The 21,977-nt window shown below is 52.0% G+C and overlaps 11 protein-coding genes across 11 annotated transcripts; 7 read left to right on the top strand and 4 right to left on the bottom strand.

Moving 5' to 3' along the window:
* The first annotated feature begins 899 nt into the window (after positions 1 to 899).
* TrAFT101_009914 (uncharacterized protein) lies at positions 900 to 1,998 on the top strand. The gene is made up of 3 exons (XM_024905477.2): positions 900 to 1,102; positions 1,214 to 1,265; positions 1,428 to 1,998. The coding sequence occupies exons 1-3, from the start codon at positions 995 to 997 to the stop codon at positions 1,649 to 1,651; spliced, it is 384 nt and encodes a 127-aa protein (XP_024761153.1). The 5' UTR covers positions 900 to 994; the 3' UTR covers positions 1,652 to 1,998.
* TrAFT101_009913 (uncharacterized protein) lies at positions 1,988 to 4,031 on the bottom strand. Its single transcript, XM_024900037.2, has 2 exons — positions 3,858 to 4,031; positions 1,988 to 3,802 (listed from the first exon to the last, which is right to left on the bottom strand). The coding sequence occupies exon 2, from the start codon at positions 3,697 to 3,699 to the stop codon at positions 2,251 to 2,253; it is 1,449 nt and encodes a 482-aa protein (XP_024761154.2). The 5' UTR covers positions 3,700 to 3,802; positions 3,858 to 4,031; the 3' UTR covers positions 1,988 to 2,250.
* A 442-nt stretch (positions 4,032 to 4,473) lies between these two features.
* TrAFT101_009912 (uncharacterized protein) lies at positions 4,474 to 10,185 on the bottom strand (the record flags this gene model as incomplete). Its single annotated transcript, XM_066128794.1, has 4 exons — positions 9,371 to 10,185; positions 6,743 to 9,274; positions 5,930 to 6,677; positions 4,474 to 5,841 (listed from the first exon to the last, which is right to left on the bottom strand). Exons 3-4 carry the CDS (start codon positions 6,173 to 6,175, stop codon positions 4,474 to 4,476), a joined length of 1,614 nt encoding a protein of 537 aa, XP_065984918.1. The 5' UTR covers positions 6,176 to 6,677; positions 6,743 to 9,274; positions 9,371 to 10,185.
* Positions 6,291 to 7,414, top strand: TrAFT101_009911 (uncharacterized protein; the record flags this gene model as incomplete). Its single annotated transcript, XM_024909758.2, has 3 exons — positions 6,291 to 6,821; positions 6,902 to 7,127; positions 7,245 to 7,414. 3 exons carry the CDS (start codon positions 6,291 to 6,293, stop codon positions 7,412 to 7,414), a joined length of 927 nt encoding a protein of 308 aa, XP_024761156.2.
* Positions 7,646 to 7,959, top strand: TrAFT101_009910 (uncharacterized protein; the record flags this gene model as incomplete). Its single annotated transcript, XM_066128793.1, has 2 exons — positions 7,646 to 7,668; positions 7,743 to 7,959. The coding sequence occupies 2 exons, from the start codon at positions 7,646 to 7,648 to the stop codon at positions 7,957 to 7,959; spliced, it is 240 nt and encodes a 79-aa protein (XP_065984917.1).
* On the top strand, positions 8,900 to 9,817 carry TrAFT101_009909 (uncharacterized protein; the record flags this gene model as incomplete). Its single annotated transcript, XM_024900005.2, has 1 exon — positions 8,900 to 9,817. One exon carries the CDS (start codon positions 8,900 to 8,902, stop codon positions 9,815 to 9,817), a length of 918 nt encoding a protein of 305 aa, XP_024761158.2.
* A 288-nt stretch (positions 10,186 to 10,473) lies between the features above and the next one.
* Positions 10,474 to 11,564, top strand: TrAFT101_009908 (uncharacterized protein). Its single transcript, XM_024909759.2, has 2 exons — positions 10,474 to 10,962; positions 11,035 to 11,564. Exons 1-2 carry the CDS (start codon positions 10,513 to 10,515, stop codon positions 11,536 to 11,538), a joined length of 954 nt encoding a protein of 317 aa, XP_024761159.2. The 5' UTR covers positions 10,474 to 10,512; the 3' UTR covers positions 11,539 to 11,564.
* Positions 11,556 to 12,506, bottom strand: TrAFT101_009907 (uncharacterized protein). The gene is made up of 3 exons (XM_024900084.2): positions 12,402 to 12,506; positions 12,250 to 12,307; positions 11,556 to 12,177 (listed from the first exon to the last, which is right to left on the bottom strand). Exons 1-3 carry the CDS (start codon positions 12,443 to 12,445, stop codon positions 11,797 to 11,799), a joined length of 483 nt encoding a protein of 160 aa, XP_024761160.2. The 5' UTR covers positions 12,446 to 12,506; the 3' UTR covers positions 11,556 to 11,796.
* Positions 12,507 to 14,941: 2,435 nt separating this feature from the next.
* Positions 14,942 to 18,438, top strand: TrAFT101_009906 (uncharacterized protein). The gene has a single exon (XM_024908055.2). It carries the CDS (start codon positions 16,078 to 16,080, stop codon positions 17,941 to 17,943), a length of 1,866 nt encoding a protein of 621 aa, XP_024761161.2. The 5' UTR covers positions 14,942 to 16,077; the 3' UTR covers positions 17,944 to 18,438.
* Positions 18,439 to 18,523: 85 nt separating this feature from the next.
* TrAFT101_009905 (uncharacterized protein) lies at positions 18,524 to 21,772 on the bottom strand. The gene is made up of 2 exons (XM_066128792.1): positions 20,314 to 21,772; positions 18,524 to 20,171 (listed from the first exon to the last, which is right to left on the bottom strand). The coding sequence occupies exons 1-2, from the start codon at positions 20,630 to 20,632 to the stop codon at positions 18,766 to 18,768; spliced, it is 1,725 nt and encodes a 574-aa protein (XP_065984916.1). The 5' UTR covers positions 20,633 to 21,772; the 3' UTR covers positions 18,524 to 18,765.
* Positions 20,721 to 21,344, top strand: TrAFT101_012059 (uncharacterized protein). The gene has a single exon (XM_066129459.1). It carries the CDS (start codon positions 20,818 to 20,820, stop codon positions 21,130 to 21,132), a length of 315 nt encoding a protein of 104 aa, XP_065984915.1. The 5' UTR covers positions 20,721 to 20,817; the 3' UTR covers positions 21,133 to 21,344.
* Positions 21,773 to 21,977: the final 205 nt, after the last annotated feature.

Below are 21,977 nucleotides of genomic sequence, written 5' to 3'. Positions count from 1 at the left end.
TTAAATGAAATCGACCTGCGATTCTCTCGTCCTTGGGCCGTTCGTCCACTTTTTCGACAATGCCCTGCCACTGCTAACGAGGCTGCAGGCATGCCGTCGGCGCAGACCCTCCCTTTCCGCAAAAGGGGCTGGCCATTGGTGCGATTGTCTCTACGCAATTTGGACGTGGTTGCGGCGCGCGTGGTAGTCGCAGCGCCGGCACGGCGTACTAGCTACGAGGGCTTTAGCGGGCGGCGCAGCACGGCTTGGGCGTAGCCGGTACCTGCGTGCAATGATGTCGGTACCTCCAGCCATCTCCTGCACGGAGCACATTGCAGCCAAGGTGCGCGAATCGAGCTGCAGCTCCGGGGCTCTGCATGACGGCGCAATTAACGGCCTGCGGCACCGATCAAAGCAAGACATGACTGCTTACAAAAGCCTTCGTGTAGGTACATAATACGGAGTACTGCTAACTGGAAGATACGACAAGCAATCTACCTTGTGCCTTGCATAGAAGGAAAAACAAGCCAAAGGGGTGGTCCGGCTTGGTCTCGCGCTCAGGCACCGGCTGCTTCTCAGCGCTGCGCTAAAGGCACCAGCTGACAAGCTCCGGATACCTGCCTTTGAGCTCTCTCGGCCCAGGTCAGTGCACAAATCCGCCACGTCCGTCATTGGCCTGTGGAAATTGCCCAGCTGCCATCACAGGCCTTAGCGCGGATCGATGCCTAACCAAGATTTTTCATCCTCCTTTGGCCTGTGCGGTGAGCTCATGGTTACCTAATCCGTCAAGTTCTTTGCGGGCCGCCATGTGACTTTTCACGTGCACCATCCCACCTTCGGCATTGGCCAATAGCAGCCTCGGAATCTCGGGCTGGGCAATTCATCATACGACCCCCCAGCTTTTAGCACCACTATTCCGGCAAGCTTTTGGCCTTGGACGAAGCAAAACCACGTTCGTGCCAAAAAATCGCAACACCCGATTCTTCCCACCTACCAGCCAATCCGACCCGACAAAATGGCTTCCATGATCACCCGCCGTTTCTTCTCCACGACTGTCCGTCGTCTGCAGACGACCAGCAAGCAGGAGCTCCAGGCTGAGTCCAAGCGAAACCCCGAGACTTATGTGCGTCATAATTGAAAACGAAGCTTGTTTTGCTCGGCTCCGTGATGTGCCGAAGCTTCGGATTGGAGGGGGGAATTGATGGCTAATGGTTCGTGTTTGTTCGGTTTACAGATCCTCGGTGGTGTTATGGTCCTCGCTCTGGGCGGTGCTGGCTTCTACTTCGGTATGTATATGCATATATGCGCTCTACTCGCTATGATGCAATGCAGCTCAAATCACTGCTGCTTCAAATTGCTTCTCTTCCCTTCTTCTTCTCTTCTTCGCCTCAGCAGCATTGAAAGATTTCCATGCGAGAAAATACAGATGCTAATCTCTCTTTCCCTAGGCCGATCTCCCACTGGAGCCACTTCCGAGTCCCCCGTCAACGTCGACAAGATGGCCTGGGAGGGCGGCTCTCAGGGCAAGTACTCCTACCACCCCGGCGGCGACCCCAACGCTGCTCCCCGCGATGCCCCCAGCGCCCTCAACGTTGTCATCATCCCCAACGTCACCGCTCCCAAGGAGTACCACGACAAGTACAACAAGTGGGGCAAGGAGGGCTACCCTTAAAAAGATGGAATATGGGTTGCATGGAACCGTGGGATGGTGACGGAGGAGGTAGAGCAGGCATACTTTGTATTTAAATGAGGCGGGTTCGCCTGTGTAGACATATGAATGGATGTGGTGGGGGCGTGTGCACATGATGCATGTCTTGAACCAAAACAATGACGTGAGAAAAGGGGTATAAGAAGACAAAATTATGTTTACATATGCTCTTTGAAAGTGAGTGAGCTGCTGCATTTACTTACCTACCTTATATATTGATATCATAACCCGGAACAGTTTAAAAACTTGTCCAAACATTACCTTGTTACACTACTCCTCTTCATGGGCGATCAATAGTACCGTCACTTGAGCATAGCAAAAGAAAAAAGCAAAGTAGGTCGCCGCTATTGCCATTGTGACCCTCTTCATTTAACAAACGAAGGGAAATTTTGAATCACACAAAGAGCTTAAACACGATATCCTCTCCCACCAATGAGTCTCCAACGCCGAGAATCTGATTCTCCCAAGTCATCTTCATCATATCATACCCGAGTTTCCCTTACGCCCCCTTATCTCTCTCTCTCTCTTTTCACCAAACGCCCTCCAACGTATACCCTTGATATCTAAGAAATGAGCAGATCTATCTCCTCGCCCGTAAATCCAAACAGGTAGAGCAAGTCCAGCATGCTCTGTCCGTTCAGCCGTGCGCCCGCCTCCATCTGCACCGTTGGCTTCGCGTTCCACGCCACGCCCAGGCCGGCCTTCTCCATCATCAGCAGATCGTTGGCGCCGTCGCCAACGGCAATGACTTGCGACAGATCAATGCCCTCCTTCTGGGCAATCTCAACGAGGAGATCGCGCTTGCGCTCTTTTCCGACAATGACACCCTTTACTTCGCCGGTGAGCTTGCCGTTCTCGATGACGACCTCGTTGGCATGCGCGTGGTCGATGCCCAGTTCCTTGGCCAGCCATCCCGTCAGGGGCAGGAAACCGCCGGAGAGAACGGCCGTCTTCACGCCCAGGCGTTTCAGAGCCTTGATCAACTCCCGCACTCCGTTGGTGACGTCGAGGACTGGCCGGAGATCTTCAAAGAGTGTTGCCGGCAGACCCTTGAGAAGAGCGACTCGCTCTCGGAATGACGACTCAAAGTTGAGTTCTCCCATCATAGCCCGGTGTGTAATGTTGGCCACTCGCTCCGCAAGATCCGGCGGGTCCTTGACGGTTTCGGCCAGCAGATCGATAACCTCTTGAGTGATGAGGGTGCTGTCCATGTCAAAGACGACCAATCTGGGATGCTTCCTCCATATCACATCCCTCTGCAAAGCCACATCAACGTTCCACTCCTGCTCGAATCGGTAAATCAGCTCGTGCTTTCGCAGATCATCCAGGCTCAGATAACTGGGTGCCGGGGCGGGCGTCAATATCAGCTCGACAACGCGCGGGTTCTCCTGGTTATCCAAGCAGCGATGCGACGAGTGAGGCTCTTCCGCGCCGTCGGGCAAAGGAAACGTCGACATGAGATGGAGGAAAGACGTGACACACAGCGGCGAAACATAAGAGCCGTAGAGATGGTCCAGCTGCTCCGACTCCTGCGTGGGGGGCTCCAGAGGAAAGTCATCCATGCTGGTCGTCGGGGCCATGTTCGGGGGCAGAGACTCGGTGCTGTCGGCCAGCCCGCTCTTGGCCGGCGAGCGCGATCTGCTCAGGCCGCCAGACGTGCTCCGCGCTCCAGGCGCGTTCCTGTCAAATCCCTTGTAGAACAACGTCGCGATCAGCCGGTCCGTCTTGTGGCCCGCGGCGGGCGCGCAGTTCTGGTGCGAGTAGCTGTGAGTGACGCCGCTGTCCACGATGATGGGGGGGTGCTCGGGCGACGGCACGCCATTGAAGGGCAGCGCCGCCTTGGGCGACTTTGACGGCGACGAGTCCTCGACGACGGTGTCGATGCCGTGATGCGCCTCGGGGATCCGGTGCTGCGGCGGGCGGTACTGCTGGTGGTCGCTCAGGTAGGAGCTGCTCCGCATGCTGCTGGTGAGCTGCGGGCGCTGCGAAGACTGCTTTGCCGAGTCTGCCATTTTTTTTCCTCTATGTTGATTTCACAAAAGAGACAGACCAAAGATGGGCGACCTGGAGAAAAAAAGCTGGGAGCACAGCCGGGGCTGGTGGACAAACAGGAAGCTGGATGGACAAGTCAACAGCCGCAGATTTACAGCCTTGCGCGCAAAGTTCAGACCAGAGTTCAGCCTGCCGGCTACGTTGTTGATCGCCCGGGCGTGGAGAAATTGCTCCGAACCTGGAGGCACTAACCGCTAAAAACGGGGCTGGGCGCCAGTGCAACGTCCAGAATATGGTCTGATTTGCGCAATGCGATGCCCACCCGCTATGCGTAGATGGAGATTTTCCTTGGAGCTCGAAATGCATGCCACAGCCTTTTGCCCCGCATCTGTCAGTCCCACGTGCGGTGATTCCTCAGTACTGGTAGGTAGTACTTGTATACATGGCTGTCAAAAATGCATATGGCGTTTTAAGGTCGTTTTAGGGTAAAGTAAATTGAGCAGTAAAGTGAAGTGTCAGTTTGGCGATCATTTCACCTCTCATGAGGAATCGATTTCTATTATTCTTTTTGATGCAAAATCAGACGTAAAATAGTTTCTCCTTTGGGTAAGATGTATAAAAGCAATAGATGACGGGTGTATATGAGTCTATCTATCATCACCAACTTTAATCTCCAAACAAGTTTATCACTCCTGCTAAACTCCCAAGACAAATATCAGATAAGCCAACGCTCCCAAGTCCAAGTGTCCCATAATCCATTTGTCCTTCCATCCTCCCTTATCCGAATACAATTATCAATTCCAACCCCCCATCGCAGGTTGCAGCCCCCATCTCGCCTGCTCAGGCTTCCCACCCAGCCAATTCTCCATCAGATCAAGGCCATGATGCAGCGCCCAAAGCACATGGCCCAAATCATCCAGGTCCTCCGGCAGTGCCTCCCGAATATCTTCATTCCAAGACCGCATCGTCACCTCAAGCTTGGGGCCGCGCGTCCACATCGCTTCCCACTCGACCGCTGACTTGGCCACCCATAGTGCCACCTGCGCCGTGAACTGGAGCTGCAGAGTGCGTCCCTCAACTTGGTCCCAGCCTTGCTTCAAGAAAGTATACGTTCCTGCTAGAATCTCGGCGGTGAGGATGGTGCGACGCATGCTCTCGTAGTATATCCAAGTATCCCAGCTGTCAATGTGTTTGGAGAAGGACCGAAGACGTGGATATAAAGCTGCCAGCAGAGATTGTACGATGGCTTCATCTCGTTCTGCGCGCATTCGTTCGCTGATGTCGTCTCTTGCAAAGTAACGAATGCATTGATAGACGACAAGGGCTTGTAGAACAGGGAGCAGGTCAAGCTCCCTGCCACCACCACCGCCACTAGCAGCATCGTCAGATGCGGAGGTAATGGCGTGTCGGATGGACCCAATGAGGCGAACGACTCGCTTGGCAACCTCGCCTCGCACAAGGGCCGCATTGGCCGTGTTCCTCATACAGTGTAGCGCACTTGCGGCGAGCGCTTCTTGCAGCACTTCTGACGACGACACTTGTGTGTGGTGGATGAAACAGCTTTGGCCCGTCATGGCCAGCATCTGCGGCTGCGTGGCCAAAAGGCTGGCCGCATACTCTGTTCTGGACTGAAACACGGCACCGATGGTCGGAGGAGTGTTCGATATGTCAAAGTACACAAATTCGGGAGTGGAGTAGTCCGCAGCGGGAGACTGTTGGCCCGAAGAAAGGGTATGAATCAGCCGGGGACTCGGGCCCAATGACAAGACCGTCTGGTCCTGGTTTTTGGAAATGTACTCGTCTAGCTGAGACAACAGGCCGGGTACCAGCGGTGTGGGCACCGTTAAAGACGGATCCGGTGATAAATAGCCCGATACGGTATTCATGTTACCATCGTCGCTATTGCTGCTATTGCTCCCGCTCGCTGTCCACATCCCGCTCATATCATAAACTATACCATCTTGTGCAGTCGTGGAAGGTGAATCCAGATCGATAATTTGATCCTCATTCCCAATTGTCATCCAGGGGTAAACGCACTTCTTCTTGACTCTTCTACACCGAGCGCAAGTAGGCAAGTCGAGATCGCACCGCCGCTTGCCAGCCACACAAGCGGCACATGACTTTCTACGAGTTGATAACATGGCGAAGTTGTTTCTCCGTATCTAATGGAGTCAGCGGAAATAGCCAAAAGAAGGGAAGAAAAAAAAAAAAAAAAAAAGTGAAAAAAGTGCGGAAGAAAGTCAAGCAGACGTTGAAGGTTCGAAGCGTGAGAGGCTGATCGGCCTCTGTGATAAGTCGGCGACGCCCCACAAAAACGCGGAATTCCGCATGGGGCCCTCCGCATATTGGATATGGGGCGCTCCAGGACTTCACGGAGGATAGTGAAGATGCCGTGAGATAGCGTGAAGGAGAACCGCAGAGGGCGTCCCTGAATTTATGGAAAGCCACACGCAATTGATAGCTATAGCTATTGACGAAGATGTATATAAAGTCCATAGGTTGTAAAATAGAATTCGTTTCCAAGTCGCAAGGACATTTCAACAAGTTATAAGCCTCAAGAGCCACAATTGTATCAACAACACCCAGCTTTGTAGCCCAGCAATCACTAAAAATGGCAGCCACGTCAAACGACGGCTTCTTAATCCCTTACCGGGTCATCTCAATCACTGACAAAACCCACAAATCCTCTTACCCGGCCATTTCGCCCTCTCGGCCCGCCCTCTCACAAGCCGGCCGGACGGTCCTCATCACCGGAGGCAGTGGGGGCATCGGCTACGGCATCGCCCTCGCCTTTGCCGCCGCCGGAGCTGAGAAAGTTATCATCGTGGGCAGAGAAGAGTCCAAACAAAAAGCGGCAGCTTTGAGTCTAACTCAAGAGGCTGGCCCTGAATCACACACCAAGTTCGAAGGGAGGGCCGCTTTGCCAAACAAGCCGGAGAGTATCAACAGTTTGTGGGATTCGCTTGGGGCTGAGGGCGTCCATGTCGATGTCCTCGTTCTAAATGCAGCTGTTACGGGCTCTGCAACACAATCTTCAATGTGGAATGCCGGCTGGGAATCTACCTGGGAACAGTTCATTGTGCATGTGCGTTCGCTCAACCACTACAGCGAACGGTTCTGGAAGCAAAACACGGATAAAAAGGTAAATCACGAGAGCTCCCCCACCTATCTATGCTTCTTTTTCTTTCAAACTGCAGTTCACTAACATTAATATTGCCGCAGAAATACCTCGTCAATGTGGCTACTTCTGCCATCCATGACTGGCCCGCTGGGGAGACCACCAAGATCTATGGGCTGACCAAGAATTCCGGCGTGCTCCTGCTCCAGCAACTTGCGCGGGACACTCCAGTTTCGAAAATGCAGATCATCAGCTTTCACCCAGGGGCTATCTTAAGCCCTGGTGCGAAGAGTCATGGCGCCACTGAGCGCTCTTTGAACTGGGATGACAGTACGTGTACATCCCCAATTCCGAGACAGGATTCCCTCCTGCCTATCATGATTCAAACCTTTTTTTTTTCTTTTCGTTCTTGAATTAGTTTATGGTCTAACCATCCTTGTCATGCAGTCAGTCTCCCCTCCTCGGTTGCCGTGTGGGCAGCTTCAGACGAGGCGGCCTTTTTGCACGGTCGGTTCATCTGGTCGGCATGGGATGTGGAGGAGCTCCAGAGTGGACAGCTCAGAGAGCGTATAGAGAACGATGAGCAGTTCCTTCGGATCGGCGTCCACGGCGTATAGTTGCACGTATTGCATGCAGATGGGCAAAGGGGGTTAGTACCCTACATACGGCGCAGTCGTGGTGGTACGAGCACACGCGCATGCATAGCATAAAGCAAAGCAAGTACTGTAAGACGCATCGTCAACTCTGCAGCAATGGGAAGCGACCCCAACCAATCCCGGCTCTTCCTGCGTCACAGGAATACAGGATTGACTAGCTAGGACTTTGTAAAGAGCGCATAGAGAGCAGGCATGCCCCTCACACTTGCGGAAATGTGCGTAATCAATAGCTCTTCCGCAGTTATTAATAAAGCAACTCGTCTCGCGAGCTGACGCATACATTCGCTAGCCCAGGCAGTAAAAACATCCTTCCCAATTCAGCCAATATTCAGCTCTCCAATGAACCCGTCGAGCGACGAGCCGACTCGGGCCCTCGCGACGATCCACACAAGACCCATAAAATCGGATTAAAGTGCAAATCTTATCATCCAACGGCCGTCGGCATCCGACTTCCTCAGAGCCGCCGACAGCCCGAAGGCGCACAAAATAAGCCGCTTGCCCACTGAGATGGCATCAAATTTTCAGCAAAAGTTGGCCAAAACTGTCCCTGTTGGACCCATCTCTCTGGCACCTCTTATATCTCCCGATTTCCAGGCTTTTTTGGTGTTCCCATGGACGCTTCCATGACGAACATTGACGATTCTTCCAGATGCTTTCGTCATATTGGATGAGATCATTCCCTCCTTCCTTTGCGATTCCATCTCCGGCAGCCACTCCATTTCTAAGCCAACAAAGCCCCGGAAAACCCTTCGCAGCCCCAGTATTTGCAATAATGGAGCCTGCACAAGTAGAAGATACTCGAATTAATGCTGAGCAATTGTGTGAAATTCCTTGTCCATGATACTGAAATCTTTTGCCTGGGGTCCCCGCTCTCAGCCAATCAGAAGCCTTAGCTCGACATCGCGGAAGCTTTGGCGTCGATGTCGTGATCGCTCCTAGACTCAACGCCAGACGCCTAAGGAGCTTCTAAGGCGCGTGCTCAATGCAATTTGGCTCGTTTTCTGCTGTTTCTGTGAGCGATGGTCCGAGGGGACTGGCCTGGTAGACTGAACGGGGGCCTGCTCTGTTTGCCATCATTGGTTTTTTCGCCCGGGAGGAGAATTAGTCAGGGCGGGCTTGGTAAAGAAAGGCCACAGATTCCCCCGGAATCCCTCCTTTCATATCAAAAGAGTGCTCCCCCAGGTTTCTCAGTAATAATAAAAAAGCCTTCTTTCTTTCTCTGCTCCCATAGTCTCTTCAAACCGCATCCCTCTCGGCTCAGTGACGCACACTCTTCTCATTGAGAACCTAGTCCTGAAAAGTATCAGCCACTTGCATCTCTGCGTTGCATTGTTTCCTCTGAATACAATCTGGTCGTCAAGCAAACCCACCCAGTTCCTTCGTCTGTAGCCCAATTCAAGAGCGGCCTCAACTTCCACACAACCAACACAACACTCTCTTGCCATCATGTCTGTCATCATGGAGCAAGCGGCGGCTCAGCCTTCATACACCCACGAGAAGATTGACCCCAACGACATCGAGTCTGGTTATGCATCCGGCCAGTCCGATTACTCTCCGTCACCACGAACAGAGAAGCCTGTTATTTCCCTCAGCAAGTCTCACATTGAATACCTCAACGACCAGATGGAGTCTATGCACCCCATGGACATCCTTCGGTTCTGCAAGATCATGTTCCCCAACCTGTACCAGTCGACGGCTTTTGGCCTGACAGGTCTCGCCACCATGGACATGCTGTCGAAGATCCAGCAGGAGAACCCGGAGTCCCGGACTGTTGACCTCATCTTCCTTGATACTCTATACCACTTCAAGGAAACATATGATCTGGTCGATCGTGTTAGAGAAAAATATCCCAACGTTCCCATCCACATCTTCAAGCCCGACGGCATGGAGAGTGCTGAGCAGCTTGAGGAGACTTACGGAGAAAAGTTTTATCACAATGCCGGCGACATGTATGACTTCATTGTCAAGGTCGAGCCTCTTCAGCGAGCATATGACGAGCTCAAGGTTGCTGCCGTGCTTAACGGCCGTCGACGATCTCAGGGTGCTGCTCGTGGCTCTATTCCCATCATCGAGATCGACGAGGAGAGAAACATTGTCAAGATCAACCCCATGGCCACTTGGACCTTTTCCCAGGTCAACCAGTACATCAAGGAGAACAACGTCCCTTACAACGCTCTTCTTGACCAAGGCTACAAGTCAGTCGGTGACTGGCACTCAACCGTCCCCGTCGGCGAGGGAGAAGATGAGCGCGCCGGTCGATGGAAGGGCCAGAGCAAGACGGAGTGCGGCATCCATAACAGGAAGTCCAAGTATTCTGAGATTGCCACTCAAATGGAGAGCAAGACTGCTGCCCCTATCTCATGAGACTTGAGTCCAGCGTGTCGTGCTGCTCTACGGCAAGGCACGCTCAGGATATAATATGTTATGACATGACGACCTTTACTGGTTTTTCTTTTTCTTTTCTTTTCTTTTGGCGATCGGAGTGTTTAAAAGGAGTTGCATCGAGGGGCCAGCATTTTTGACGGAGGCATTTTACCTCCTAGATACACATCATGGAAGAGGCGTTTGGCTTGATTTTATCTGTTTTTGCGCTTTGGACGACCTTATCCCGAGAATTCCCCGACTGAGCAGGTTTTGCTGACAAAAGGCGGCATCACATGCCCGTATATAGCTGTAGACAGCGGGAGCAAATAAAGTAATTCATTGATAAACCTGTTGCCACTGTGACTGAAGTTGAAGGAAACCGTCGCTGAAGTCAGCAACAGGTCTTTTGAGCCACGCGGTGCCCCACGCGGCGCCCCGTAGATAAGCGTCTGACAGCGATCCACGAGGCTAGCAGCCAACTGCTGATAGAGCACTATCAGCATTTTTTTCTTGCTCTCTCCAGGGTAATATGGAGAATGTATATACAGTTCAATATTCTATGCGATATACAGTCTTTTCACGCTCGGGGTAAAGCAGGCATATAATAGAGGTTCATTTTTTATTTCTATTATTTATTTATTTATTTATTTTTCCATTAAATTTCGTTCCATTTTCTCTCAATTAATCTATTCATAATGCAGAGCCTTGGTGCGCCTTCTGCTCCATTTCGCGAGAAAAAGGCAAAAATTCTTCAGCAGCTGGCTATCCCTGATGCAGACTACTCTGATGCATCACCCAAAGGTTCCGTTGATGAAGGAATTCGGTATCTCATTGACGAAATCAACACTGCTGAAGGATATGTAACGACAAGTAGCTGTGCGGGCCGCGCCAGTGTTTTTCTTGAAGGTCGCAAATCCAAAACTGGGGACGGGGAGAATGGTGAGAGTGAGCAAGTTGCCAGAGTAGGCGGCAAGGGAGCGGGAGGCACATGGCTGTACGTCTCTCATGATCCCAAGGCCGATGGAGGTGTAGGATATTTGGATTGGATGAAGGAACTGGGATTGCCAGATGCAGCGGATGTGCTCGAGATATATCATGATGCCAGTGATGAGAGGAGACTGATACACTTCAAGTTTGAGCCCATGGTGAGCAGCTTCTTCTTCGCTGAAAAAGATATTGTTTGATAACATTGACTGATTGCTAACTGTTTTAAAAAGATTCTTCATGTTCTTACTGCTTCGCTTGGCCATGCCCAGCTTCTAATAAGATGCGCCTTACAAGCAGGATTCCGAGAATCTGGCGCCATCAACATCACATCTCCATCTAGCGAGCAGACCACACCCATGGTTGCCATCCGCTCCATGGGCCTAAGCCTCGAATCACTCATTGGTTACGAAGATGCACAAGGACAGCGTCGACGGATAGTCCCTCCGGAGTATCTCAAGATGCTCTTGCAAATCTCAAACGAGCGCTTCGTAGAAAACACAAAGCGGATAGAGAGATTTCGATCAGCGTTGAAAGAGGCCATACTGGAACCAAAGCCAGCAAACGTACCGAAAAGATTGAATCCTGAAGGCAAGGAGTGGGAAGATGCTGCGGCTAGGCGCGAGAGGCTGCGAGCAGAAGGGCTGAAAAGGAAAGCAGCGCTTCAAGCTGAGAAGAAGGAATCAACATCGCAAGATATAGACGTGGATTTGCAAATGGATCCTTCTTTTGAATAGAATAAAATTTTCTTTTTTGTTTCTTGGTCATACATTGCAACTCCCATGCATGCAGCTTTTACCGCTGCCAGTTTTGCCATAGTATACACATATATACGCCTCTGTTCCCAGCCCGTTCGCTCCCAAGTTCGGCCAGTGCTTTAACCACTGACGGTCATCATAAGTCTATATGCCCGTCTTTTCCATTTTTCTCTTTCCTCTCCTTTTCTTTCCTCAATTGTCTCTAGTCATCCCTGCCATCGCGTTTTAATAATAAGTTTATGCGGTCACCCTGTTGATCCACTCCTTCTCCAGCTTCTTCACCTCCGCCTTGAACGCCTCAACCTCGTCGTAGCAGACTAGCGGTTTCCTGTCATTCTCTCTCAAGCATCGAATGACGTTGTTTCGTGCCGTTTCCACGCTCTCGGGCAGTTCTCGCACTTTCTTTCGCTGCTCGAGTTTGCTGCTTAGCGCTTCGATCTCCTTGCCGACTGTATAGCGCGAGGGGCCCTTCTCTTCGGCGTCCGAAGATGCGAGATCGGCAAGTTTGTCGTGCGCAAGTTTAAGGGCCTCGGCTTCTTTCTGATGCAGCTTCTTAAGCTCTTCGGCAACGCGGGCCTGGATGTGCTGCTCAACTAGCCTGCTGCGAGAGGCATCGGTCTGGGGGGGTTAACCGCCATGTTAGTTTTTTATGGGCAACAGTGAATACGGAATATCGAGTCGGGGGCGTACTTCAGGGCTGGTTTGGAGCGTCTCCAGGACCGGTAGAGAGACACTTGGAGGTCCTGAGCTGTTTTGATATAAAATTTTACCTCGTTAGCCAACCAATGCGGCCGCAGGGAGGTGGATTTTTTCATATTAGTGGAATCAGTGGAATTACATACACCTTCCATGAATGACCTTGGGGCTTGGATTCTTGGGCACCCATGGTGGCGAGCTCAATGGCGATGCGACAAATATTGGACGGGCGAGCTCGTGATACCACTCTTGGAAAATTCCGGGCGTATTCGGCTGGCGTCACTGTGAACGGCGGCCGGCCCGGAAAGTTTTCTGCCTGAGGAGCATGTGTGGCTGATGGCGCAAACCATGTGGCTGGTGCATATCAGCAAAATTTTGGGTCACATGATTTGAAGCTTATATAAGCCAATTTGTAAGAAGTCTGCGTGTAGTTCACTTTTGGTTGATTACTGTCAGCTGTTCAAACTAACAATAGCAACTTACAATGAAATTGATTACACCACAAAGGGCTAAAAAGATGTGATGTTAGCATCGTTCGATACGGACACCAGCATCTGTTCACTACAGATTGACCTCAAACAATTTCTGCACTGTTTCAGATCATCGTGACTGCGGAGTCAAGCAAGCAAGATTGCCGACTCGATTGGAAGTATTCTATTCTGGCATCCAAAGTGAGACAGTCATCACAACATGTAGCCTGATTGTCAAGCCACTGCTGATTTAGAAGAAACTACTACGATAATGATTACTTTATTGGCGATTAAGCTAGGACGCTTATGACGGCCATTGTCGCTTCATCGGGTTGTTCGCCGAAGGAGCCGTGGGGCGGTTGAGCAGGTTCTGGCCCTGCCAGCAGACGAAGATGGCCTTGGCTTCATCTTTCTGTGACAGCTAAACGCGCCCGGTCCCGATGAGATGGAATATTTTTTTCCTTCTCTTCCCCACTAGCATCTTGCTTATTCGGCTCGCCCACGTTTTCTTACACCTTCCCCTCCTGCTATTCCATTATTGTATTGAAATTCCGGCCCAGTATTGGCAAGGCATGCCCGAGTGGGGAGATTGCGCGTGTGCAATCTTAGAAGTAATCTTTTGCAATATATCTTTAATATCCATCCCCAGTAATTGGGCAGGCCGGCCTGGATAGATGATGGATTTTATGTAGCTGCCTTTCAGGTTCAGGCCAAAAATGAAGAAGGGGTAACATGACGACGTTTTAGAGCAGAAATGTCTCCTTAGGCCTCGTGTGTCATGCCATGTGCGCATCTGCTCATGCCTTTTTGTGTTGTTGGAAGCAGTATTGTGCGGTGGGAGGAGATTACATTTATGGGGAACAACAGTAGCACCATCTCGGCAGCCGGTGTAGCGCCTGTTTCCTGTTCTCTCTTGGCATCCTGGAGTAGATATTTTTGAGGCGAAAAGTGCCTTGGCGGCAATGGCGCTCCGCAGATCCAAATGTCAAGCTGTGGGCTGGAGCCTTTGACTGGCTGCTCGCCCCCAGCCTCTCGAGTTGCAGCTGGTCGGAATGGAGAGTCAGTCAGTGGCCGGCAGAGCCTTACGTTTGCCACTCCCTCGTGTTTCTGTATCCTCTGTGTTCAATAATAGCACTGGTACTCCGTAGAACGTCGAGAGAAACAAAAGCCAGGTAGGCCCCCTGAACCAGGCTCTGCTATGGCATGCAGGGCCCGCCGGGTGGCTTGTTTCAGAACCACGATGGGCCAGTCAAATGGCGCATCTGGTCGCCAAGCCCCAGCATCTGAAATGTAGCGTTGCAGCCAACCACGGCGCCCGGAAAGGCGTTCAGATGGAGCTTTTCCTTGTTGGTGGTTGCTTGGGCATGCAGCGCTTCTCTGAGTTTGGCGAATCCCTGCATAGCGCTCCCGAGCAGCCCCGAGCAGTCTGCAGTTCGAGTCGAGAGCGTGAGGGCCTATCATCAGTCGCCAGGCCAAGTAACTGCCCGAGGCTAGAAGAGGGAGAAAATGATGCAGCCAGGCATTTGTCTGCTCCGTGATGGAGAGCCTGGCCTAGACTCCAGATAAGAGAAGCGTCGGGCACGTGCTTGCAACCGCCAGATACTACTAGATACTAAGATTAGTAGGTACCAAGTGCCTGTGAAACAAAACGATAATCTGCCGAGTCAACATTGATCGTGCGATGGCGTGTTCTGGCGAGAGAAGAGCCCAGAGGGAGAAAGATCGTCAGAATTAAGCGTAAACCCAAACTCGTGGCGTTGTTGCATTTTCTTATCTTACTGCTCTCTCCTCCACAATTCCTACAGCACATGCGTGTACGTGGTAGATTCATCGCTCGCAGTGGCGTCGTCGCCGTGCTTGGTACCTGCGTCTTGCGCCATGAAACAAAGCCAGCTGGCGTTTTTAGTGGCCGCCAGCCACTGGTAGCTAGCCCGAGGAACCCCTCCGTAGGCCCTCATCGGGCGGGGCTAGAGGCTGCAGGGGCGCTGTCATCGACCCGTTCAAGGCCCACGCTCGGCAGGGGGGCGCTAACAGCTTAGCACCCCGGCGCCCTGGACCAGCCCGCAGCCTCAACGTCCAGCAGCCACTGATCGCTGTACAGACTCTGGACATGCCATCTCGAGGCCATCAGGGGGAATGTGGGCATTTCAGGGCGAACCATCATTTACTCTCCCTGTGCCCCTCGCTCAACTCTTGTTTTCATCATCGTCTTTTGTCTTTTTCGTCCAGCGTGGTTGGCTCGCCCCCGTCCATTCATTCTTGTCTGAGTTTCATCTGATTCACCTGCACTCGCTCGTCGTTTTTCCTGCTCTGGAGGAGCAAAAAGCAATTTAATCAACCACCTTCCTTCGCATCATTCCTCAGAGAGGCCTGTGATCTTTGATCTTTGCACCATTTCCACAACCCTTGCGGCTGTCGCCGTCATCGACCATCTCTACGAAACGCTGAGAGGTGCTGCTTGCAGCATATTTGTTTCTATCTTCACTCGCTATCACACCCCTGGCGCGGGATCGGCTCGACTACTGCGACTCTGGCGTTTCAACTATCGTGCCCGCTGCTATTGCCGTAAACCGCTACGCGCATACCAGCGTCTGATCGCCCGAGTGAAACGAAACTGCATAAACAAACACACCAAAAGAGAAAACACACATACCAAGAAGAATAGCGGCCTGGGTCGCCTCTCCATTTTACTGCTTTTTTTTTTTTTTTTTACTTTTGCGACTTCCTGGTCCTTGGCTGGGTCTCCATCTCCCACACTATTCAATATCCACGGGTCCACCGAAAACCGCCCGTTAGCACCCCCCGAGACGAAACGAATCTCGCAAGGAAACAGTCGCAATTTTTGGACCGATTCATTTAGTTCAATTAACCCGAAGCCGAGTGGCCCTTCTGGAAGCAATTGTTGGCTGCCGCTGCGGAGTACAGCGAGCCACAAAAGGTTGCCTGTACACAGCGACGGGTGATTTCTGGGACCCCTGCACCACTTGTCGCTTCTGTTCACCCTCGACGTTCAACTGGTTCTTCGTCCCTTCAACCTTCACTTCCTTTCTCACCTTCATTGTTGTATGCACAGGATGCTATTCAACTTCGGGGTGTAACACAATCGATTTTTTTTTGCCCTTTCTTCCGACCGTCCGTGACTCCATCTCGCTACTGAGTGGCGCCTTTTGGAACACGGCCGACACACTCTTTTTCTATTGGATTCGCCAACAAACACCTTTTTGGTTGACAGCTCGTTCACTCCTTTACGGCTTGTCTCCTTTCTGCTATTTACACTTCTTCACCCTGCCTCCCTGCCTCCCCCGACGACGAACATCAAAACTCGTGAAAAAAAAAGACCAGATAAGTCAGCATGGACTACCATCCGCGCCGGTTCGCTGGTGGCATCGAGTCCCTGGTACCTACATCAGTGCTGCAGGTCAGGTCGTCGGCCAGCTCAGAGGTACAATCCAATCCAACCATCGCACCCTATACCACAGCGCTAAATGGTGTCAACCAGACGCAGAACAATCTATTTAGAGACTTACTTTGGATCAGTCTGGGAGCCGTTGGTGTCATCATCTTACTTATCAGAATAGCAGAGCTAGCATGGGCCAAGTTACGCCAGGTATCGGCCATGTCGGTGCCGCGGGAGAAGCAAGGCTACTGGAAGATTTCTCAATGGAGCTGGATGCCGGGCATGAAGAAGCATATGATACATGCTCCTCTGTTTGGGAAACGCCACAATCGAGAGTTTCGCTTTTCATCTGCCATCAACGTGGGCACCCTGCCGTCACGGCTGCACGCCACCCTCCTGTTCTTGTACCTTGCTAGTAACATTGCGTACATGTTCATCCTTGACTGGACTCAACCAAACTACTATTCCTTTTGCGCCGAGTTGCGAGGCCGAGCCGGCACCTTGGGCCTTGTCAACATGGTTCCCTTGATCATCATGGCTGGACGAAACAACCCTCTGATCAAGCTTTTGCAAATCAGCTTCGACACATACAACCTCCTGCACCGGTGGATGGGCCGTATCGTTGTTATCGAGATCCTCATCCATACCATTGCCTGGGCCATCCCAAGCATTGCTAACAGCGGCTGGGCTGGCGCTTGGAAAGCCGTTACCCACAGCGCGTTTCTCGGATCTGGAGGCCTCGGCACTCTGGCTTTGTTGTTGATCTTCATCCAGGCCGTCTCGCCTCTTCGACATGCCTTTTATGAGACATTTCTCAACCTTCACATTCTCCTTGCTGCCGTGGCATTTGCTGGCACATGGATCCACTGCGTTACCGCCAGTATCCCGGGTGGCCTTCCTCAGCTGTCTTGGATTATTACCATTGTATCGCTCTGGATTGCCGACCGATTCGCCCGAATTGCTCGCCTAGCGTGGGTCAACTGGTCCGACAAGGGCTTTGCAGATGCTCTGTGCGAACCCATGCCTGGCGACGTCACGAGAGTCACTTTCCGCCTGCCGCGATATGTTGACATCAAGCCAGGAACTCATGCCTATCTTCGCTTCTGGGGCGTTAACGCATGGGAGAGCCACCCCTTTTCCATCGCTTGGGTAGAGCATGAGGTCCAGCACTCCCTGCCTTCGTCTGAGAAGGAACCCCTCACCGCGCTGGACCGCAGTAGTGCCTACACTTTGGTGTCGTTCCTCATCGGCGCCCAGACCGGCATGACACGAAAGCTCTTCAATACGGCTAGAGCCTCAGAGCAAGGTGTTCGAATGAAGGCGGCGCTGGAAGGTCCGTACGCTGGACACCACAGCCTCGACTCCTACGGCCACGCTGTCCTATTTGCCGGCTCTACAGGCATCACTCACCAGATTTCCTACATTCGACACCTGCTCAACGGCTACAACGAAGGTACCGTTGCGACGCGGCGAGTTACGCTTGTCTGGATTATCCGGGAGTATGAATCCCTAGAGTGGGTCCGTCCTTTCATGGACCAGATCCTGCGAATTCCCAACCGCAAAGACATCCTCCGCATCCAAGTATTTGTCACACGACCCCAGAACCCTCGCGACATTGCCAGTACTAGCTCGACCGTCAAGATGTTCCCCGGACGACCTAACGTTCCGTTACTGCTGGCTAAGGAAGTCCAGGAACAGACTGGAGCCATGGTGGTCAGCGTCTGTGGGCCCGGTGCTTTAGCAGACGATGTGCGAGGCGCCGTTCGGGCGGTACAGGGCCACACGGTAATCGATTTCATCGAAGAAAGCTTTACTTGGTGATTTACGTGTATACATATACTACTACTATCTGGGCGCTATGAAAGGATTTTTTTTTTTCTATTCTACAAAGCATTCTTTCATACGATACTAGATGGGGAAACCGAGGAGTTAGCCGGCGACGGGGTGACCATTCTTTTTCCATACCATTCGACTTGTACATATTTGATTTAAAATCTGCCGCTACGCGGAGGTTTATAACATTTACAGAGGGACGTATCAGACGTTGTATAGAATTTGCATACTCCTTCATCGCTCTTTTTGACAAGTTTTAAAGAACAAATCGGCGCAAATGGTTGTGTTTTTATTTTGTTTGTTTCTATAGCATAGCGTCTCGGAGAAAACGGACTGACAAATTATTTTCTTCTTCATTTGCTCCTACTCTATTCGTTCATGGCGATATATATATATGGTGTGTATGTCGTGTGACTCAACATTCTCTACCTATAAACTTGTAATAGACTACAAATAGACTACGGTGTGCCAGATAGATAGATAAACTGCATATGCTTTATTTTACTGGTTTCTCTTGCGATGAATATTTATCTTTATCAAAAGTTTCTTTGAAATATACCAAAATAAATGCTTTGCCCTGTATCCCGCTTCTCAATTAAAACGCTCGGTTGAAACCAACCAAACAGCCAGTTAGTTGTGTGATTTCCCGTCTCTTTGCTCCCACAAAATTCAATGAAAACGCCGTCATGCAGATCGATCTTGGCAACCACGCCTTGAGCCCTCCTTCAAACCACTCCAGTCTCAAAACCTCCCCCAGATAAATGTTACCTTCTCTCTTTCGTAATATCTTCTCCTCTGGGCCGTGAAGCTTTACGCTTCTCCAACAGCTAGCCCCAGCCCCGTCAATTGCGTAGCAATCCCCACGTCTTCCAACCCCCTGAAGCCTTCCTCGACGGTCCACGCCCTGCCTTTCTCCCTGGGGTGCAGGAACTCGCATGAACGGCCGACGACGAGGAGGCCGGGCGGGCGGCTGCCCTCTGTCTCGATGGCCTCGGCGACGTGGGCGAGAGTGGTGCGGATGACGCGCTGGTCGGGGCAGCTGGCGCGTTCGATGACGGCGCAGGGGGTGGAAAGGGGCCAGAGCGCCCTTGTTGATGTGGTGGTTTCTGAGTGTTCGTTTTCGACGGGCGTGGTGAGTTCTGCGACGAGGCCGACGATTCGGTGCAGGGCCATGAGGAAGACGACTGTCCGCGAGGGGACGTATTCCGGCGGCTCGGGGGCCTTGCCCTTTTTGCCTGTGCCGGTACACACGAGGACCTGGTCGGCGACGTCTCGCTGAGTGGCGGGGATGGCGGCAAATAGGGGTGCGCTGAGGGCGCTGGTCACGCCCGGAAGAACTGTGACAGCGCCGTCGGCAGAGAAGCCGTTTTGGCGGAAGTAGGCCAGCTCTTCGCCGCCGCGGCCGTAGATGAACGGATCGCCCTGCTTGAGGCGGAGGACCGTCTTGCCGGCCTTTGCGGCGGCGAGGGCGGCGGCAAGGAGCTCCTCCTGGGCCTGCTCGGCGTTGCCGGGGAACTTGCGGGCGATCTCGACGGGCGTGCGGCGCGGGATGAGGTCCAGCACGCCGGAGGGGACGAGCTTGTCGGCGAGGATGAGGTCGGCGGACTGGATGGCGTTGTAGGTTGCGCGGGTCAGCAGGTCTGGGTGGCCGGGGCCGCTGCCGGCGAGGATGATCCTGCCGAGCGGCCGAGACGAGCTGGCGTCGCCGTCGCCGTCACTGCCGCGGGTGCGCCTTGCGACGTCTTCCCTTGCGGTGTCGGCGTAGGCCTCGAGCAGGCGATGGACGTCTTCGTCGCTGACGGAGGCGAGCTTCTTCAGGGGCCAGTACTCGCAGACCTGGCTGAGCCAGCGTATCCTCCTGTTGCGCGCATCTTCCTCCGTGACGAGCTTGTTGAACAATGCGCTCTGGTCCACGGAGTCGTCCAGCTCGCCGAGAGTCGCGGAGCTGGGCAGTCCGTTGGCTCTATCGTACTGCTGGATGCGCTGCCTTGCCTCGCCGAAGCGGCCGCATGCGGCTCCCAGGTTGGGCGGCAGGGAGGAGGCGATCTCGCGACGGATGCGCGAGGCGAGCTTGCAGCCGCGGCCGTTGGTGGTGACGCCAATCTGGAGAGGGCCGTCGCTGTGGGTGGAGAGGAGGGAGAAGGTGCAGAGATTGGGGGCGTCGACGACGTTGACGGGGATGCGGTTGCGCTTGCACAGAGAGGCGATGTGGGAGCCTGATGGATGTGTGTTAGTATAAGATGATGGTTATGCATATGTGAGTATATATATATATATATATAGGCATATGTAGGTATATATGTCATATACACACACACATATATATATATATGGACATGTATAGGAATTATTGCTCACCAAGCTCGTCTCTTGACCCTGAAGTCACAAACACAGCATCGACTACTCTTCCAACCTCGTCTCGGCCCAGCTCAAAGAGATGCTCGTCCCTGAACGCTGTGCGCACCCACTTGACGCTGCCGTCGTCGACTCTACGCTGCAGGCTATAATGCAGCTCTGCCGTCTCCGGCGCAATCAGCACGGGATGCGCTCCAGCACCCAGAGACTGAGAGCATCGCGCCGCAGCCAGCGGGTTTGTGCCAATAATGAGATGGACATTGTCTGCGCAGTTGAGGCCAGCGAGCATGTAGTTGCTGGGAGCTTCTGCTGCGGCAGCCATTTTGGGGATGACGCGGGACGTCGGGAGGACCGAGATCCGATATATGCTGGGGATTTGTGACAGTCTTTTCTTTTTGTGTTCTCTTATGCTTGCTTTAATAGTGTGGGGAGGGAGATCCGAGGAGATGAAGTTTGAGATAGGGAGATGATAAGCTGTAGGGTTTATCACCAAGTCACAAAGGATCAATGCCTGATAAGAGTGAATCAGAGTTCTCCGAGGAACACTCCGAGGAACAAGCTTTTTCTATACTTCTGGAGAGAGGCGTTGCTCATTCTTATCAACAGCTACGAAATATCCACCTGCCAGCCAGATTCACCACTCATCGTCGCTGCCGACAGGCCGACGACTCCAGCGCCGAAGACCCGATGGAGATTTTTAATCTAGCATGGATTGGCCGGGGGAGGGGGCCTTTTGCCTGTGCTGTTTTTTTTTTGCTTGGAATCCAGCGTTGCGCGATTCGTCTGTGGGAGCGAAAAAAAGACAAAAAAACGCCGCTTTGAAGGCCGCAAGAGCTGCCCGCAGAAATGAACAATCTGCCACCAAGTTGACGCCATTTGGCGATGTGGGGCCGCTATCGGACGAATCACCTCGGGGTGGTTGTTGTACCGCAATTTGTAAGATTTTGATATGCCGACTATTATAGTTAGTAGTACTAGCCTATTTGTACATGTGCGTGCTACTGACTATTGCTATTGCTACGACTATTTCCCCTCTTCTCTCTATACGGACTAAATACATAGAATCTGGGGTTGAAACAACTATTTTACATGAAAGAAACGCTGGCCATGGCCGCCAAGGGAAAAAAAAAAGAATGAAAGAAAAGAATGAAAGAAACGCTGCCTATCCATTTATGAGATTTCATCAAAAAGTATTCGTCGTCGTGAGCATTCATAAGATCTTTTTTCCAAGAGCGCCGAAGTCTAAGTAGGTAAAAAAAAAAAAAAAAAAACAGTGTAAAAGAAGCGAGGAAGGACTCTGCGCCGCGCTTGAAAAAAAAAAAAATGGTAAAGAAAAAAGTAAAAGGGAAGAAGACCAACCGGAGACCTGTGACTCAAGTTAGATCATTACGGCTCTCAGCACTATATAAGAGTTGGGCAAGTCGTGAAGTGTCGAGTTGTTTTTATACTTCCCTTTTATCATAATTATTTTTTTTCCCAACATGCATGTTCAAAAGATATAAAGAGAAAAAAAAGCCCTCGTGAGAACCGGTTCAGTGCTATGATAATTATATGCTTAGATACTGGGCCCGCATATTTCTTTCTTTCTTCCGCGTTTCTCAATGGTTTGGAGAAGAGGAGGTATTGCGTGTGCTTTGAGTGCCTCGTTTTCTCGCTCCTGGGGTGTC

The sequence above is a fragment of the Trichoderma asperellum genome, chromosome 6, assembly GCF_020647865.1.
Source record: "Trichoderma asperellum chromosome 6, complete sequence".
NCBI classification, from domain to species: Eukaryota; Fungi; Ascomycota; class Sordariomycetes; order Hypocreales; family Hypocreaceae; genus Trichoderma; species Trichoderma asperellum.
The sequence above is the reverse complement of the archived record's forward strand: the minus strand, read 5'-3'. Positions and strand labels throughout refer to the sequence as shown.